The 20,256-nt window shown below is 41.2% G+C and overlaps 1 protein-coding gene across 3 annotated transcripts in view; it reads left to right on the forward strand.

The window, feature by feature from the left end:
* jade2 (jade family PHD finger 2) overlaps positions 1–20,256 on the forward strand; it is a 233,019-nt gene that overhangs the window by 140,204 nt on the left and 72,559 nt on the right. For all 3 annotated transcript variants that reach the window (XM_080866369.1, XM_080866370.1, XM_080866371.1), the window contains exons 9-10: positions 2,735–3,220; positions 6,178–6,342. In XM_080866369.1, coding sequence (XP_080722495.1) covers positions 2,735–3,220; positions 6,178–6,342 — 651 coding nt within the window. The remainder of the gene's footprint in view (positions 1–2,734; positions 3,221–6,177; positions 6,343–20,256) is intronic.

Genomic DNA, 20,256 nt, shown 5'->3' on the forward strand with positions numbered 1-20,256 from the left:
AACAGATTTCATAAACGTGATCGCTATATCAGACCTGATACAGTCCCATAGTGAAAAAAATATGGAAATCATTTGTTTTTTGTCAATAAAGGTAAAATTCATATAAAATATATGCACAATATGAAGTGGGACTTAAACAAGTGCTGTGAAATAAACTTTATGGGTAGAATGTTGTTATCTATTGGACACAATATCTTGGATACATTGTCAAAGTTTTAGGAGAAAATTTGCCACTCAACAACCATCTTGGTAACAAAGTGGCAGCTGTGGTAAACGCTTACTCCATTTGTAACTAAGATGGGCAATTATCAGTTATCATAAAGCCCCGAGTCAAATAAACGGGGAGAGATATAACGTGAATTCCAGTGGTTACCAGAATATAAAACTGTCTAATCTGATAAACAATGAAATAGTTTGGTGATTTTACCCTAAAATAAGGTTTCTTTTTTTTGTCATCTACAAAAGGCGTGTATGCTATGCACAAAGTTACGCAATATATGCTATATCAGTGTTTCCAACTGTTTAGGTGTTTATGGACTTTCTTCACCATAGCACAAGTGTTCTGCTGTGCCACATCATACATAAGCCGAGAAACAACACTAGGCACGCTTGCATCTTTACCACGATAATGAGTAGATATACAGTGGGGGAAATAATTGGTATTCTAAGTGTTTTGACTTGGGGAGGGACGTTCTCGTCCAACATTTAGTAGGACATGACCGCATCCATTGGCCCTTTAATGTGGTGAAGTCATCCTGTACCCTTAGCAGAAAAACACCTGTGAGGATAGTGTTCTTTTTGTCATACTTGGAATTTCTCTTTTTCCAAACATGGCAGGTTGAGTTGATGCCAGAAAGCTCGATTTTACTTTCATCTGACCACAACACTTTCTCCTGCACTTTCTCTGAATCATTTAGATTTTCAGTGGCAAACTTAGGCAGGCATGTACATTACCAATGCTGTTAACAGTGGTGTTTCTTGGCAAACTTAAAAATTTTAGCAGGGGATCAGATACTTACACTGGTTTGAAAAAGTGTTTGTCCCCTGATTTATTTTTAGTTTTTGTATACGTGTCACACTTAAATGTTTCAGATCATCAGACAAATATAATATTAGAGAAAACACAAGTAAACACAAAATGCATTTTCTAAATGAAGGTGTTTATCATTGTAATAATAATAATTCATTTATAAACTGTAATTAACTTGTGTTTTAAGAAATCGGGAAGGGGGCAAACACTTTTTCACTTCACTGTATTTCCCCCAGTGTACAGGCTGCCACACCTTTTGAACTTCTAGGGTTCATCTGCATTAGCACAATAACACAGTAGGTTTATGTTTTCTCATTTTGCTGTTGATTGACTGTTTGCAATCAGTAGTGTTCATATTTGCTGTTATAGCACTTCCCTATAGATTTCTAACGGGGTTTGTTTGAGTGGTAAATCTCCCTCATAATCTCTCTGATAATGTATCTGGTAACGTTAGGGAAAGAACTGGTGAAAATGTGGTATTTGCAGGCAGTTTTCAATAAAAACCAAGCTTGTCGTGCTCAAAAGACTAAAATATATAACAGTGACTGTACAACTTGACATATTGAGCCAATTAAAGCAAGGAGTCTATCATCATTATCCACATTGGGGAATAACACACATAGGAGGTCTCCATTAGTCAGTTTGCGGTTTCACATGGATTCACATGCTGTTTCACAAATCATGTAAGTTTAATGCAGGATATCTCTGTTAATCCTCCCACACACAAATAGGCTCTAATATTAAGTCCATAAAAGATGAAATGAGAGTGGGTTCATCTGGATCTCTCAGCATACCTGAGATTACAGTCGCACACTTTTCCATGTGCTGCTGAAGGTTGTAGTGATAGATTGGTGTTCGGGCTGATGATGACCTACTTTAGTGTGACAGTAGAGAAGACCGCAGCACAGTCCAAAGCCAACCCGAAGTTCAAGCAAAAAAGAATATGCTAGCCAGTTATGTCTCCTTTTTTGCCTCATCGTACAAACCACATTTGGAAATGCCGAAAAGCCCAACGCCAGTTAGGACTGGACTGTTTCTTTGGTAGGAAGTAGTTCCAATTAAAACTTTTTAAAGCTTTTTAGAAAGTTTTTATGAAGCATAAAAGCCAAATAAGGATAAGAGAAATAAAGGGAGAGAGAAGAGACATTTGTAGAAAAGTTGTTTTCCAGATGGTTGAGTCGGTTGGATCAGTGAGGTTTTTTTTTATTATCATGCACTGCAGTGCAGAGAGTCACCAACGAGCCTCCTGCCGAATCCTGAACTACTTTGATAAGTGCAGATCTACACACACACTCACACATACTAAAAAAATGTGCATGCAGCAGTGACACCAGTACAGTCACAAGGGTTCTCGCTTTCTCACACACACACACACAAAATCGTAGCATGCCTGGAGGGACTCAGTGGGAGGTCAGCTCTTAGTATGACCTGTAATGGATAGCACTGAGAAACATGCACTCACACACATATTGAAACATATCCCAAGTTACCAGAATGTCAGCAGAAATGGGAAAGCTGTGTTTGTTGTGACTTGGTCTGTCTTTCTGCTTTGCTGCACTTGTTCTGGAACCTTGATAACGCAATAAATGAACCGAAAATGACAGCTTAAAACAAACAGGTTTGACAAAATGTCTGAGAACATGAAGACATTTTTTTTTATTGCTGTGTCCCTTAACTCAATTCCCTCTCTGTCCCTGCTCCCAGTGCTCCATGCCCTCCTGTATTGTGGCCTTCCATGTGACCTGCGCCTTCGATCACGGCCTGGAGATGAAGACCATCTTGGCCGAGAACGACGAGGTGCGCTTCAAGTCCTTCTGCCTGGAGCACAGCAACACCAGTACAAACACCAACAGCACCTTCAGCTCAAGCGGAATGAGCAACGGCAATCACGTCACCGCTTCCACCGCCAACGGAGCACACGGTGGAGCCAGACCCGAGTGGGCCGCCCCCGGTCTCACCTCCGAGCTTTGGCAGGACCAGCAAAACGAGACAAATGGCAGCAGCGATCCGGCGCAGAGGTCGGTATCGCACCTGGTTTCAGTGTCGGCGTCGGAGCGGGCTGAGCGCGACCAACTGGAGAGAGAAAAAGTGAGCCAGAGGAAGCAGAAGCTTCAGGAGCTGGAGGATGAGTTTTACCGACTCGTGGAACCCAGGGAGGTTGCCGAAAACCTGGGGCTACCCGTCTCCCAGGTGTGTTAAGCTAGGACCCTACAGCTTCTCATTAAGTTATAAGAAATGAGGTTAAACACTCGTTGCGATAGGATAGGTACGCCTGTATGTGTATCAAAAAATACCTGCTCTTCTAGGTAGTGACTCAGGTATAGGCACGAAGTGCACAGACATGGTCAACAAGATGAGTGGCTGAAAAAACTCACTGATGAGAGAGCTCATAATAGCAGCACTTGTTCCTGCTAAGAGGGAGCAAGTATGCAGATACTGTGACTGCTCAGTACAGCAGCGACGTGCAGCAGAGCATTTCAGAACGCCCGATTCACCGAAGCATGAAGCTGTTAGGAAGTGCCGTTTCTGTCCAAAGAACAAAAAGCTGAAGGCTCCTATTGATTGATGAAATCTGGGAGAACATTGCCTAGTCGGAAAAATGTGTTTGTGTTAAGAGTATAAAATTATAGAAATATGAGAAGACTAATCATGTACTTGCCTCGATTTAGCACACTGGCTCAAGTGTTCCCCATTCATAGGTATTCGTAGACCGCATGATGAGTTACAGGTATTTGTTTAGACCATGCTCTGTTCTGCTTTCCAAACATGGACGCTGCTGCTGGAAAGTGTTTTATTTATTTATTTTTTTTACTAGGAAAGCTAAACCATGGATTTGAAAGAGTTCTTTTTTATAAAAAGAATTTTTGATACTGAGTCAACACTTCAGGGCCATTTTGGGTTTTAAAAATATAATAGAGCTGAGAGAGAGAGGAAAAAACTCAGGTATTGTCTGGTTAAGGTCACAAATCTATGAGAAAATATTGTTGTGTTGTCAAAGAACCGCTTCACTTTTCTTGGCAAGGTTGGGGCAACCACATTACACCACAGTGCCTCAGTGTGCTTTGTGTCTTGTCTGCAGTGTATGATCTAATAGAGGTATTCATTGTAGTTGGATACACTAATGAAATACTTGCGATTGTAGCCATGTTGTCAAATACCCAGACTTTGAAGAGTCATTGCTTACTCAGATCACGAGTGAAACGTTTTTCGTAGTGCTGCACTTCTTTAATGTGTGCAGTCCTGTTTTATTTTCATTGGTGTAAAAGGTTGATCCTTCAAATGTGAATATGAATGGGGATTTTTAACAAAAGAAAAATGTCACGTCTACAATCATGGGAAAAATGAAGTTGTCACAGGACTCTATACAGCCCTGTGAAAAACTCGGTGAGGTCGAACAACTTTTAGCGTCAGTAACTTCAAGTAATTATTTTCTGTATGACTTTATCAGCCTCTCAAACTGTTGTGGAGGAATTTTGGCCCACATTTCTTTAAAAACAGTTCACACTCCATGTGTGCACACCTCTCTTAAGGTCCCACCACAGCATTTCAATCAGGTTAGGGTCATTGCAACACGGTGATTCTTCTTATTTTCAGACAGTTGTAGGTTTGCTGCTGTGCTTAAGTTCATTTACTTGTTACATGACAGAATTTCAGCAATGCTTTAGCTGTCAGACAGATGGACTCACACTTTACTCTAAAGTACTTTGGTGTAGAGCTGTTCGATATAACGATATATATCGGATGACGATATAAAAACATCTGTCGTTTCATTTTACGCTATCGTTTGTTTCGTGGTGTCGCAAAATAAACTGTTTACGGCAATATTTTTTCATCGTCCGCTTGTTTATGTTCCACATAAACCTTTCACAATAAAGCTCAAGATCCTGTTGAGACTTTTCAAAATAAACCGAATCACATGAAAGAGCAGATTATTTACGGATGAGAAGAAAAAAGAGCCGCCGGGTGCTAAGAAATAAACCTTAGACTCAAACGTTAGAACAGGCTTTTCCCCGCAGCACGCCGTGTAATAAATACAAAGAAACTCCATGAAATTTCTCGGCCGTTACAACTTAAGTCTAAAAATGTATAGTTTCATGCATCGGTTAAAACACTCGACTCCGGGTAAAGGACGCGCAGTTGGAAACACTTCACGCAAGTCGAGCTGCCCGAGATTCACAGAATTGACAGAAAATGTTAAATTTTTGTGATTTATATCGTTATCGGGACGATAGAATTCTTATATCGGGATATGAGATTTTGGTCATATCGCACAGCCCTACTTTGGTGTACAGAGGAGTTTCTGGTCAACTGAATGGCTGCAGAACAAGCCCGAATCATCACCCCACCACCACCATGCCTGACAGTTGGTGTTTGTGTTTGCGTTATACATCATGGACAAACATCTCTACTTTGGTCTCATCTGTCCTAAGGACATTGTTCCAGACGTCTTCTGGTGTTTTTCAGATGCAATTTTGCAAACTTAAGATATGCTTTGGGCTGATTTTGTGAGGATCCCCATTCCTGACCAGCAAACTACCAAAACTTCAGTGTTTATAGCATTGCTCACACTTGGTGATGATCAGTTTATCAGGTGTATTTGATTAGCAGCACCTGGTGGCTATTTAATTAAAAAAATTCCTACAGTATTGAGGCTGTAATGGTGCACCTAGTTTTTCACAGGACAGTAGAGAGTCCTTTCTTCTCTATGTGACTATATGTGTATTTTGTAATTTTGTGAGACCTTTGTAAAGTTTTTCTTTGACTTTAAAATCACAAAGAATATCCAAGTATTTGATCCTTAATTTGAGAAAATTATTGAAGTTTAATATGACTATAAAGTTTCCAAAGCTGGATGACTTTTTGAAATAAATCTCCTGCAAAAATGTGCTCTAGAATTTCACATTATAATGCTTCAGTGCCTCTAATTCACAATTAAAAACAACAAAAAAAGGAAATAGTCTGAAAGCACAGTACAGTGGCCTTCCATGTGACCTGCGCACACAGCACCTTCATTGACCAGATGCTCGCACTGATTTTTAACTCCATGAAATTTCTCGCTGCCATCTTTGACTTGAATTGAAATCAAACATGGCAGCGATGCGAACATTATGATAGCGTAACGGGTAAATGTGTGTCTACGTTTTAAGGTGGACTACTTATATCAGTTCTGGAAGCTGAAGAGGAAGGCCAACTTTAATCGACCTCTGGTGACCTTAAAGAGAGACGAGGTGGACAACCTGGCCCAACAGGAGCAGGACGTCCTCTACAGACGCCTCAAACTCTTCACACACCTCCGACAAGACCTGGAAAGAGTGAGTTGGACAATCAGATGCAGACGTTGTTTCGATGTTTGTTTGGTATGAAGCCAAAGAAAACTTGTTTCTTTGCAGAGTGCTTTATTCTGGGATCATTTCTTTCTGTTCGTGTGTGTTCGGTGTGTGTGTGTGTTTCGAACATGTGCGAATATTCGTGCTCGGTGCTTGATCCATCCCTGTATCGCTGATATAATTTCCGAGTTAATTTACATTTTTCCGAATGTTAATTAAAAAGATCATTGACAGTATCATATGAAGTTGATTTTTGCTCTCATGAATATTGATGTTAAATGAATGAATGGCTCAAAGGATGACGGGGTAATGAAATGACTCAGGGATATAATGAGTGACTGACTGATAGCCAAGTGTTGGAAATGTAAGTGAAAATTCACCAACTGTGGAGAATTCATTTGTTTTTTCTATGATCTGTGATCATTGTGACAGATTAGTTACTTCATGTAAAAAGTCAGCGAGGCACTCTCGGAATTTCCTCAGATTTGTTTGTTTGTTTATTTGTTTGCCGTGTCTCTCCCACTCTTCTGACTTGGAGAAAAAAACTTCACAGAAAATTCAGTCTCAAGTGACCCGGAGCACAGGAATAGCATACATTACATACTGTAAAGTCCCTCGGGAAGTGGAAAGTCAGCTCTATAGTGGAAATTGGTTCAGACGTTTTTCGTTTTCATTTCTCTGAGAGCCTGTGGGTTCGTTTTGTGATGCTCCTGAGCCCCCTGCTTGGAAACAGTTTGTTATTCCCCAGAGAAAGAGATGGTAATGCTTGTGCAGCTGCCGTGCCATGGAGAGAAAGGCTTTGATCTGGAGTTTGTTGGTGGATACCAGAAAAGGTGCTCCGCAGCGACTCCCTACTTTTACTGAGGCACCTCAGATGGTTTCTAGCTTGGCCCAAATGACATCAGTAATCAAATATGGTAAATTTCATGATACTGTCAATTTTTAGAACTGAACGCATGGTGTGATTTTTGGGAGTGTGCTACATCTACACCTTGATTGTTGATGAGTTCAGGTAGACCAAGTGTCCTAACGTAAGAGCGAGCTAATGGGCATTAATTGTACTGGAGGCTTTAAACCCGGCGAAGAATACTTTTCCGGCTTCTGTGGTTGTGGAAGCAGAAGTTTAGGGAGGCTTTTGAAGCTTTAACTGCTAACTCTAATTAAAGGTGTCTGTGGATGAGAAAATTGAAAGATCTAATGGAAGCCTGGCCCATCTCTCAGGTGAAGAAATTTCAAAGGGTAGTTGAGATTCGTGCTGCATGTTGTGTTGCATTCGTAGTAGCTGTTGTAACTGGATTGATCACATTTTGGAGGGTTAGCAGTATCTTGGTGCAATGAGAAACTTGTTGATCTATTTATGGAGAAAGGAGGTTATGGAAGTTTTTTTTTTTTGCCCTGCCCGACACAATGTTCCTTAACATTTAAATAAAACACAAAACTTATCATTATCTACATGAAATCTTTGCAGCTTGTAGTTTGTAACTGTAGCTGCTAAGAGTTGAGGTTATTTCTGAATGCTGAAATATTCCCCTGCTGATTTCAGTATCAGAGCTTGCATTTGGCTGCAGAATGCGCACTAATATTTTCATTTTTTTGCCTGGTTTCTTGAATTAGTTGTGCCCATCTTCAAAACCTCACTCCAGAGCTCTGTTAGTACATTGGCATTCTCTGCTGCGGCTGCAGTGCTCTCAAAACCTCTTTCTGACCCTGCAAACTATACAGGATCTAAATTACAGCGAGCAGCCAAACATCTACTGCGGCCAAAATTTAGGGGGATACACGTAAATGCGGTTCGCTAAGGACATGCGGCAGGAGTCCTCTGTTTTTTTTTTTTACATTTAGACAACTGTTTATATCATTCCCACAATGAAAAAAAAATCTTATTATATCTGCTTACCTTCACGTAATAAATTACCAAAAATGTTCACTGCAGAGAGATTCTTAACCCCTGGATATTTCTGTCAGCAGAGTCTAAGGTGCCTTGGTTTTGTTCAGCTTGGTTGATTTAATTTCGTTCATAGTAAGAAAACCTTTTGGTAATTAGGTGGCTCCATATTAACCAAATGACCTTTCTGTACAAAACTAAAAGAGTTCAAATACAAACACAAGAGATAATTGGAGATTTTTTTTTTTGTTAATTGCTCCTTAGTTTTTCTCATTTAGCCTCAGGTGGTAAGACCAGTGGACTTAAGTTCAGTGCTGATTAGACCACGGGATCAGCGTGCTTTGTCCAGCGTCCCACGGTGTTAATTTGGCTTTTAGATGATAATTCCTCCACCTCTTAACTTAAAATAATGGAATCACAAATCACTTCCCACAGAGCCAGGTTGTCATTTCTAAACAGTGGGCTGAACTTTTTTATGTAGGTCACTTTTTATTTGGGTGAGCCAAATAACTGAAAGCCCTTGCTATACTTAGATATTCTGTAGCTGTGCAAATCACTGTCGATGTACACTATTTTCTGTGATTGGAAGACCACTCTACAGATGTGTAGAGAATTGTGTAACTGTAGCCACACCGCAGTGGTCTCTGGTGGTCAGGGTTTATTGATTGTTGCAGTTTTCTAACCTCTCAACCAGTCAGTGTGTCCATGGACTCCATAACTCTTCTCCCTCCTGACCACCCATTATTGATGTGTGTGTGTGTGTGTTGTAGAAGTGAACCATACCACTTCAGCTTTCAAAAGTTAACTCTCTTCATTCTGTCACAAAACAGCGAAGCAGTCAGTAGGAAATAACAGTTGAAACAGCTTATTTACTCAGAGTATGTAAAGATGGTGCCTACGTGTACCTCAGTGTTCGAGGCAACTGCGTCCTATTTGTGAAAAATGCAAACACGTGGTGGATTTAAAGCAATCCATGAACACATGTTGGATTTAGCTTGAATATTACATCCAAATATTGCAGATTTATGGGGAACATCATTTGGCTTTCACTTAATACAGAAATGTAAATAAAAAGGTCGTCAAAGGAGCTTGCAAAGAAAAGCGTTTGGACTTCTTTAAGTTGCTTGAAGATGTTTCACCTCTCATCCGAGAAGCTTCTTCAGTTCTAAGGTCAAATGGTGGAAAGTCCCAGATATAAACCTAGTGGGAGTATCACCCCGCAGAGGGACGCCCCCCATACGCCTTAACACCCACTCACATCCTGGGCCATCTGACCTCAGGAATTCGCATGATAGGGTGGGGCCAGGTTTCACAATGAGCTCACCTGAACCCCTGGCTGATTGGGACCCACACCCAGTTTCACACCTTGGCTCAGGCGATTAGAGGATCATCAGGGGGTCCTTTTGTCCCTCTGTGGGGGGTCACTCCCACTAGGTTTATATCTGGGACTCTCCACCATTTGACCTTAGAACTAAAGAAGCTTCTCGGATGAGAGGTGAAACGTCTTCAAGTAACTTAAAGAAGTCCAGACGCTTTTCTTTGCAAGCTCCTTTGACTACGATGACCTGGATGACTGAGAACCTTCACAGACAAATAAAAAGGTCATTTTTCTGTGATTTTTAATGTTCCATATGCCTTCTTTTATCAAACAAAAAACATTAGGAATAATAGAGAGACTGATTTTATTTATAAAGCGCCAAGTCACCACAGCAGATGCCTCAGCGCTCTTTATATTACGAAGGAAAGACCCTGTGATAATACAGATAAAAACCCAGATGAACCCTATGAGCAAGAACTTGGTGACAGTGGGAAGGACAAACTCCAGGTAGAAACCTCCAGGAGTCCAAAGTCAGCTCTTAGTAAAAATAAAATGCTGTACATACTGTAGACCGTGAGAGGTTTTGGTATCACTCTGCTCGGCACCGTTCAGCGTTCTGTTGAGACGCTGCTGCTACGGCAACACTGGGAAAGTGACAGTTGTATTTGATCCCTATTTTTTTCAGTTCGTGCGCCTGAAAGACTGATGGCTCATGTGCTGGCAAGGCTGTCCGTACTCCTCTTACAGTACTGGTCAGAATTTAATTAAGCTGACACACAGTGATCATCTGATGGGTCTTCAACCACATTGTTCTCAAGGTTAAAGTCCCATTTGTCACTGTCAATTAATTTGAATTCTCATTTGTTTGTGCAGTACAGCGAATAAATGACAAGGAAACTTTGTAGTAACCTATGAGTGGTGACAGATGAGCTTCTAGATCCCTGACATTTTGGTTTTGGGGATTTTGTGATTTATTTTCCTGATTTATTATGTAAAATAACTTTGCTGTTTTTAAGCCCTTCTTAAGCTCTTAGAGACAAATATCTGACACTATTTGCTTCATCTTATTCACTATTATGATTCAACTAGGCTCACACTGAGTGATGCTGATATGCAACTACAGTAATGTGTCACCATCACCTCACCTCCATTTAGCACCATTAATAATCAGGTGTATTGGAGCTGTTCAACACTTGTAGTAGTTGAACTCTTAAATTCATGTAGTCTTGGTTGAATTGTTGGAACTCCTGGTAGCTATTGACCATACTTCACCATAAGTACTCTGTTTTATATATTAGGACAGACACCCTGAGTATAGCGACTTTAACTCAATGTTATTGTGTTTTTAAGAAGCTTCCGTGGAGTTGTTGGGGCACAAAGTCTGAATTTTCAAATTGTTTTTGTGCAAATGAGGCAGAATAATGTGTCTGATCATTTTGTTGAGGCATGTTCAAAACAGCATTTAATAGCCTGAAAGCTGCGCTGCGATTGCAGATCAAGACGTGAGGTTGATCTGAAGGTGTTTAATCTGGCAAGCTCCAAATCTAGCAGTGTTCTGCTTGACCACTGCCCAAGTGTGTAACGGAGAAAGTCGGATTGATTAGAATTGCTGCTGGCAAGTCACCCATGAGGAGGATTGATCTCCAATTGGTCACGTTTTGGCCAAGTGAGTGTTGACAGCTCACTGCTGTGATGCCACTGGCTGTCGATACACAAGCTCTCTTTCACTTCATCCGTCTTCTTCACTTTTCTTCCTCCTTTTACTTTTCCATCTCTCACGCCGACACCACCTGTAAGTATCTGCTCTGTCATCCATTGCTGACCTGTTTTTCAAGTGGTCCACCTGCTTTGCTTTGTTTTTTCGTTGCATATGGTATTTTTCTGTGGAGGTGTTGTGTGCATGACATTGTGTTTCTAAGTGCATGTATGTGTCTGTGTGGAAGATAGTGTTGCAATCATCTCTGATTTGCGGGCAAATTGAAAAATCCTCTCCATCCTTCCATCCCGTCATCCCCAGACCCCAACCCAATCAGACCCCACGACCAAAGCCTCCAGCCTGCTGCTTTTGTGAACAAGTGTGTATGTGTGTCTGTGTGTGAGTGTGCGGGTGTGCATGTTGGTGGTGGAAGATTCCAAGGGCTAATGTTGGGGTGGATTATCCCCCTCCTCTTCCTCTTTGAAGTGCTGCCAATGGAACGAATTGCACCGTGCTGTCCCTAATGCACTGTGAGCTTTCTCCATTTCTGTACTCCTCTCCTGAGTGCTGCCCCAACACCCTCCCTTCACCCACAACTCGCATCCAATCAGCGTGCAACATGTTGAAGCAATGTGTGACACAGTGATTGGATAGTGTAAGTTAGGTAAGTGTTCGACCTTTAAAAAAAAAAGAGAAGAAGAAATCTGGGCATAGGTGCAGTAGAGGATGACGTAGAAGCAGATTTTGTGCAATTCTTCTTCTTTTTAAATTATACTTTATTTTTGGCCTTTTTGAATAGAGAAGTGAAGAATGACAGGAAAGCGGAGGAAGAGAGAAAAGGAAAGACATGCAGCAAAGGGCCGCAGGTCGGACTCGAGACTGGGCCTGCCACTCTCTGCCACACAGCATGTGGTTGCCCGCTCATCCCAGTGAGCTAAACTGGTGCCTAGATTTTTGGCAAGTCTAATGATCTTGACTCCATATTTGGGATGACCACCTTTATTTTTCAGCACAGCCTGAATTCAACTCTCTTTGCCAGGCTTTCTTCTCATTTCTTTAAGTAGTGTGAAGGAATAAGTCTCCAGGCTTGTAGAAAGATATTCAAAGCTGGTCTTTGGCTGCCTTTTGTTCTGTTTTCTGTCATGATGATCCCACACTCCTTAAATAATGTTGAGGTTTGGGCTCTGGGGAGGCCAATACATGACTAATACTGTTGTAGTGTCTGTTTCTCTATCAGGTATGTTTTTACTGCAGTGCGTTTGGGATCATTATACTGAAAAATGAAGCTGTTACCAATCACTCCATTAGATCTGTTTTCAGAGCAGTTCTTGTGTAATTTGGCATCTATCAGCCTTTTCTCCCTGTTTCCCTACCTTAAGAAAGACTTCTGGACTGCCATTCTTCCACCGAGACCATTTCTGATGAGCTTTAATTGAAAAGTAGATGGATCAACTGAAGGGTCAGATATTTAGGTGTCTTTTTTGTTTTAATTCATCATAGATCTGTGTTAAGTGATTCAGCAAACACACAAACAAAAGAAAACTGGACTGAAAATGTCCAAAGAAAAAACATTTAAAAAAATTATAAGAACATCTGGGCTGCTTGGAAGCACAATATAAAATATAAAAAGATTGAGCATCTACCAAAACTAGTTTGGTAGATGCTTTGAGCAACATATTTAAATAGGTGATGTTTCCATCTAATGAAAATCACAGAAAAAAGATATAAATTGTTAATTAGAGAGTATCAGAGGTGTTGACATGTATTTTTCCTTTGGATAGAACCGGGCTTTCCCCCTGTGACCTAGCCCAATACTACAAGCTGAACACCCCCTGGGTCCAGATCCATACTTTAACCAACAGACACGAGAGTAATATCGATCTTCTTTATCCAGTTCTGAGCAACTGAGAGTGAACCATAATTCCCAAACCATTATACCAGGGGTCCCCAATCCCAGTCCACGAGGGCCGGTGTCCCTGCAGGTTTTAGATCTTACACTGGGTCAACACACCTGAATCACATGATTAGTTCATTACCAGGCCTCTGGAGAACTTCAAGAATGCTGAGAAGGTAATTTATCCATTTAAATCAGCTGTGATGGATCAAGGACACATCTAAAACCTGCAGGGACACTGGCCCTCGTGGACCGGGATTGGGGACCCATGCATTATACCATTCCTCTCAGATAACAATGGTGTTGGGTTATATCAGTAGTATGAAATAGAAGGCAATGATAGCTGCAGTATCAAAATGTGCCAGAAACCGTTATCAGAAGTTTAGACTGAAGAGTTCTGGAAAAGTTCGGTTTGTGGCGTTCATACCTGGTTTGATCACAGTTCTGGAATAATTTCCCAACCAAACTGAGACCGATGATTGTATTTTGTTTTGTAAAACTGCAAAATATACACAGTTATACATTTATGATGATACTGGAACTGAGAAATTATAGATTTTACTCAGCATGGCTTCTCAGAAGAGCTCACTGAGATTAAATAAAACTGGCAAAAGAAGGGAGAGCTTCATGAATATTGAAGGGGAGGTGAAGGTTCAGGCTCTGGAAGCAAAAAGAAAAGAGTAGGACTGGAAATTAAAAGTTAAAACTTTAGTGAGGTGACCTGTAAGGATTCCCAGAGAGGGGAAATGACTGGGACGTGATTCACTGGGGAAATGGGGATGATGGAGAGAAAGCAGGTGTGAAAGAATATATTTTCCTTTCTCGGTTCTTCCTGCTTGTTTTCAATTCTAAAACCACTCGAGTCAAACAATGGCAGTTAGTCTTTTCCCACCGGTCAGTCAGTGCATCGGTACTATAGCCAAGGCTGGCAGGGTGTCTGATGGCATGCCGCCGTTCTGTGTCCTGCCCTCTGCTCTCCCTCGCTCTCTCACGGTAACGACTTGGCAGTACATTTGGTTCAGCAGGTCAGCAGTCCCACACCCAGGAGGCCCTCAGAGCAGAACACAGCAGTACACTTATGAAACAGTCCATTTAAAGAAGGGGAAAGTTTTCATTATGAGTAGCTAACATATGTTTTATATCATATTTTTCTCTCTTTTTTTTAAACTACAGAATGCTGACAAGGAGGGAGTGTAGAGAGAGGTTATATGAAGAGAAATTAATGAGAAGAAGGGATATTGTATGTATTTAGTACAGATTTAGGCAGAGGTGTTTGGACAGTGCTGCAGAGATTGAAACCTGGACAGAAAGCAGCCGTGACAGCACCATCAGCCTTCAGCTGCAGGTATCTGCCAGGTAAACTGTATCGCTACACTGTGTGCCGAGGCACTAGGGAGGAAAGCCCATCAGCTAGTTTTCCTTGGCTACAGGTTACAGTTTCACAGTTTGTTTTCTTTCCGCAAACCCCCCTCGGCGCTTCGTTCTGTTTGAGGAGAGAGAGGAAGTTCGGAAGCAAAATAAAGAATGAGAGGAAAATGTATGTGTACACAAGCCCGCAACCCCTAATCTGCTGACTTGGATTTGCACTGCTGTGAGTGAAACTATTGGCAGGAAGAGGTTAAAGGGAGGAACTTCACACATCAAACCAAGCCTAAAGACTAAAAAAAGTGTCTGGGCAGAAAAGGCTTGCTGCTTGTGTCTTTGTTTTTTTTTTCTCAGGCAATCGACATGTATGGATTTACTGGATTTTCTTCATCTTGGGTTGACGCACGTTTACAATCCACACACGGCAAAATCCACACGAGCCACCAGAGAAATCTTCCTATTGCTCGATTTTCTTTTAATCTTTTTTCTTCCCCACAGTTAAAAGGAACCACAGAAACACAGAAGCATCTTTCTTCTTTATAGTCTCAATATTCTTAATATTCTCAAGTTGCCTCAAGTTATCCAAGAATTCCTTATTTATGGAGTCATTTTTCTTTATTTATTTTTACAGTTGTGACCCCTCAGATTACCTGTGGCTTCCTTTTTAATTAAGTGATTTTTTTTTACTCCTTGATGCTTGTGAAGCATAATCTCTGCTTGTTCTTCAGACTTTTTACGCCCTTAAGGTGGGTGTTAAAAATGTATCAAACTGAACAAAAAGGAGTCTTTTTAGTGTTATGTATTGCTCAAGCTCCAAAACTCCTGGATCCTACTTTTCCCCATAAAGAAACAGGTTAATTTCCTTTATGATTTTGAAGTGATGGTGGGGCATCTGATAACGATAGTTTGACGTTTGATGTGCTTTTTAGGTCATTTAGATTGCTTGGTAGATAACTGTCATGACTGTGACACATGTAAGACAAAGCTAACTGGGATATCTGTGCATGTTCAGAGTTTAAGCGTAGTGGATGATGAATAGCAACTTCGTCCAGTAAAAACAAAGGCATTTTACTTCCTTTCCCGCAAAGGCCAACTTTCTTCTGATTGGCTGCCCCTCATAAGCTGAGCATCTGAACAGCAGGTGAGTGTGGCTGTCCATAATAGACGTGCATAATAGGGATTTCCCCTCTAAATAAGCAGTGAAGGAGGATTTTATACATAACCTGAGCTCAGTGGGTTTTTCGTTTTGTATTTTTATTATGGTAGGGGGTCCATTTTACCCTACTGTAAGTCCTTAATGTTTGTGCTACAGCAGGGGTGTTAAACATGAGGCCCCAGGGGCCTGAATCAGCCCACTGAAGACTCAAATCTGGCCCACTGGACAGCTTGAGAAAAGGTGAAGGACACAAGTTTTACAGCTTTTCCTATTGAGAAAGACTGCCTATGCCAATTGCCATTCATACTACACCAAAGCAATTAACTATCAAACAATTAAATGACAGGAAAGTTCCTGTTTTTCCATTATCAGTGAGTCCATAGAGAATTTACAGAACATTTATGTTTTATAATTACAAGACAATCTGTGCAATGAACTATCAGAATGTTTTATGTGATTTTTCACATTTATCCTGTAGCTTCAATGGTCCAGCCAACTAAAGATTAAAGTGGGCTGTATGAAGCTTATGATTTAGAAGGAGTTTGTTATCCTTCTACAAAATTTAAAGAGGAGAAGATGAGCTCTAAGGCGATATTTGGTGTATGACGGTAGCACAAAGCGTTCACAAAGTAATACTGTCTGAACACAGAGAGAAAAATCATCTGAGTGTCACATTACTGCAACACCTCAACCATTGTGGGCTATTTTGTAATGCATTATTTTGTTATTTTACAGCCAAAGTTACAAAATAAGTCCAGACAGCCTGTATGATACTTGGGTGATAAAGGTCTAATGTGTATCCAGCTTTTTAACAGTATTTAAAAGGCAGAAAATGAGCACATAAAGCCTCATTTACTCAGTTACCCTGGTTTGTACAACAGTTGCTCTTCTGTAGGCTCAGACCACACTGGCCGGCCTTCACAAGCACACCCATAAGCCTTTAACCATTGTTGAAACACACCTAAGACGTGCCGTTCTGACCAAGTCCTAATCTGCTTTCAACACAACAGTTTCAAGATCTGACTGTTCACTTGCTGCTTTATTTAGCACACTTCTTGACAGCCTCTCTTGTAATGAAATATCAACTGTTATTAACTTTTTCTGCCGGTAGTTTTGTTGTTTTGGCTGATCCGTTTAAGTGCTTTATGACTTTATGACCTTCTACCTGTAGCTTCCCTTCAAAATGGATTTTCTTCTTTTTAGCCAATCCTGAAAATGGCATTTGACTTTAGTTTGTTGCATTCATGTGGTTGATGTAACCGACTTGTAACCTCTCACACCCTCCCATAATCATCCCCCAGCCACTTCAACATCATACATCCAGCCACTCATTTGGCATGAAAAAGTCCCTGGTGTTATGCAATGTTAGGTAGGGTCAGGGCGAGGACAGAGAAATGGAAAGAGCGACACAGACTACTTGGCTATGTGAGCCCTCTTCCTCTTCTCTTGCAATCACACAGTTCACACCAGTGCATATGCACTCAACTTCTTACGCTGACTGACATGCCTCACAGTAGCGCGTGCACAAATCTATGCATGCTTGGCACCCATACAGTGCAACGTCACTCATTGGCCTGCGCGCTTGCCTGCAGAGATGTGCACACATGCATCGACACCCTACGCACATTTTTTACAGCTCTGCATGTCTGTAGGGGGGGTTGGGTGGGGGAGATTTCTCGCTCCAGGCCAGACGGGCCGAGTCAGACAGACCCACCCTGTTGGATCAGCATCAGCCTGGCTCCTCACACACAGCTCTGCTCCAAACCTAATACTGGCTCTCTGCACAAAATCCCTTCTTCTTAGGCTGCTGTCTGTTTCCAAGATGCTTCAAGTTACCAGGAGAGGAGAAGACAAGGGCCTTTTCTATCCACCAGCAACGGTTACTGTTAAGTTCAACATTCAGCAGACACTGTAAGTGTTTTACCAGCCAACCAGGTCTCCTTTGTACATTTAGTACAGACCTGGAAGTCAATGTTGGCTTACTCCCAATGTGCGAGGCAAAGTAACGTAGACTCCTGAGGGAAGCAGTCTGGTCCTTTCAGTGGTTTACAGCCTTTCTGCTGCAGGATTTTTGGCCCATGTTCTTGCTTGCTGATGGATTCTCCAGAGAAAAAAAAAAATCTTGAATAATGTGAGTAGGATGTATAGTTTTGAGGGATGTTTAAACACCGCGCGCCACTTGCTGAGTCTGGGCTGATTCGAATTAGATGAGCTGTGACCTAACTGTACACCTCACGCGGATTCATCAGCACATTTAAAACTTCAAGGTTCATTTGTCATTTTAAATCAAACATTATGTTTTGCTTGTTATGCTTTGTGTATTTGAAAGCTATGATTTAAGGTAGGACATGTTTTCACAATTGTGGCATTGCCTGCTTATTAAGTAGTGCATGAGGTGCAATCTTCCTAAAGGGTGAAGATGCGCTGTACAAACCTGTCGCTCTGTTTAGATTTGAATAGATGCCTCGTTGGCTGCAGTGAAGATGAACATGTTTTTTTTTTCCTTTGATCTATTCTGAATGTGTTTTGTTCAGTGGTGTGTGAGTTTCACTGAACACAATTCGACAATAACAACTGTTTTCAAATTCTTCTTTTCAATTTGGAAAAAAGTCAAATCTCAGCTTAAGGTACAACTATTGAAGAATTTAGTTTTTTTTTAATACTTGTATAATCACCGGCCACTTCTTTAGGTACACCACCTTTTGCCTTATTTGTGGCACAGATTCAAAAAGGTGCTGAAAACGTCCCTCAGCTATTTTGGTCCATATTGCAATGACAGCATCACAGTTGGTGCAGATTTGCCGGCTACACGTCCATGATGTGGATCTCCTTTTCCACCTCATTCCAGGGATGCTCTATTGGTTTGAAATCTGGTGATTTGATTGAGGCCATTAGATTAGAGTGACCTCTTTGTCATGTTCAGTGAAATCAGTCTGAGATGATCTGAGGTTTGTGACATTGTGCGTTATCCTGCAAGAAACAGCCATCAGAAGATGGTACACTGCAGTCATAGAGGGTCATAAAGGGTCATGGTCAGCAGCAATGGCTAGGCAGGCTGTGGTGTTTAAATGAATCTCAGTTGGTATGCCGACAAAATATTGCCCACACCATCTGTGGATTCATGCTTTCTCGTGCTGTTATGGCAAATTCTAACCCAATCATCTAAATTAAACTGAGACAAATCCAAAGAGGCTTTTCAGTCTTCTGTTGTCCAATTTTTGTAAAAGAAATTGTGTTCTTAGCTGACAGGAGTGTTCCCCTCTGCTTCAAGGTTTAACATGTTGTGTGCTCAGACATGCTCTTCTCCAATCATTGATTATTTGAGGTACTGTTGCTATCAGCTCAAAGCATGCTGGCCTCTGTCTTCATTTTCCTGTAACACCTAAACGTGTGGAACAAACACCCTGCCACGTTTAAAGTCACTTATATCACCTTTCTTCCTTATTCTGATGCTCAGTCTACATGCCTAAATGCGTATGTAGCTGACATGTGATTGGCTGATTAAACATTTGCATTAACAAGCAGTTGAATAGCTGTACCCAAAGTGACAGGTGAGTGTATGTTCATACAGTAGAATCTGACTTTTTCCAATAATGGTGGACTTGTAGCTGTTATTCAAAAGAAATTCTACCAAGGTAAACTCTGTCCAACTGATTTATGTATTCTTAGTAGTGGAAGAAAAACTCTGCTCTAAACTCTGTGTTACTGATTGGAAAATGAGTCTCTGAGTCACATATAATTGCTAATAAGGTGTTTTGTTTTTGGAAATCATTTCACATGTACATTGAAGGTGCTTTAATTGCTGGTGGGAGTGAGTAATCCTTTCATCTTGAAACATTCCCACTAAATTTGCAAGTAATTACAAGTGTATTCAAGAAGAAAAAAAAATTTTAATCCAGTCCTTTCTTTGTTTTTAGGCAGGCTTTTCATGAATGTCTTTGCTATGATCATAACAAACTTAAGTTTAGGAGAAACTATGATAATGACTATATATGACTGACTGTAATTAAGAGTAGGCTCATGAAATCTATTAGAAAAATAAAAGAGAGTATAGATAATTATATGGGGCAGCACGGTGGCACGGTGGTTAGCACTGTTGCCTCACAGCAAGAAGGTCCTGAGTTCAATTCCAACATCAGGCCGGGGTCTTTCTGTGTGGAGTTTGCATGTTCTCCCCGTGTTTGCGTGGGTTCTCTCCGGGTACTCCGGCTTCCTCCCACCGTCCAAAGACAAGCAGCTTGTGGGAATAGGTTAATTGGATAATCCAAATTGCCACTAGGTGTGAATGTGCGAGTGAATGTGAGTGTGAATGGTTGTCTGTCCCTGTGTGTTAGCCCTGCGACAGACTGGCGACCTGTCCAGGGTGTAACCCGCCTTTCGCCCTATGACAGCTGGGATAGGCTCCAGCGCCCCCCGCGACCCTGAAAAGGATAAGCGGAAGCGAATGGATGGATGGATAGATAATTATGATAAAATGCTTCCAGCAAACACACCCAAACCTTATACCTGTTGGCAGGGGTCAGTCTGCGATATTAAAATGTTCAAAATAAACTCCAGATCATTTCTAAAACTCAGTGTAATCTTG

Source organism: Rhamphochromis sp. 'chilingali' (genome assembly GCF_963969265.1).
Source record: "Rhamphochromis sp. 'chilingali' genome assembly, chromosome: 19".
Lineage (NCBI taxonomy): Eukaryota > Metazoa > Chordata > Actinopteri > Cichliformes > Cichlidae > Rhamphochromis > Rhamphochromis sp. 'chilingali'.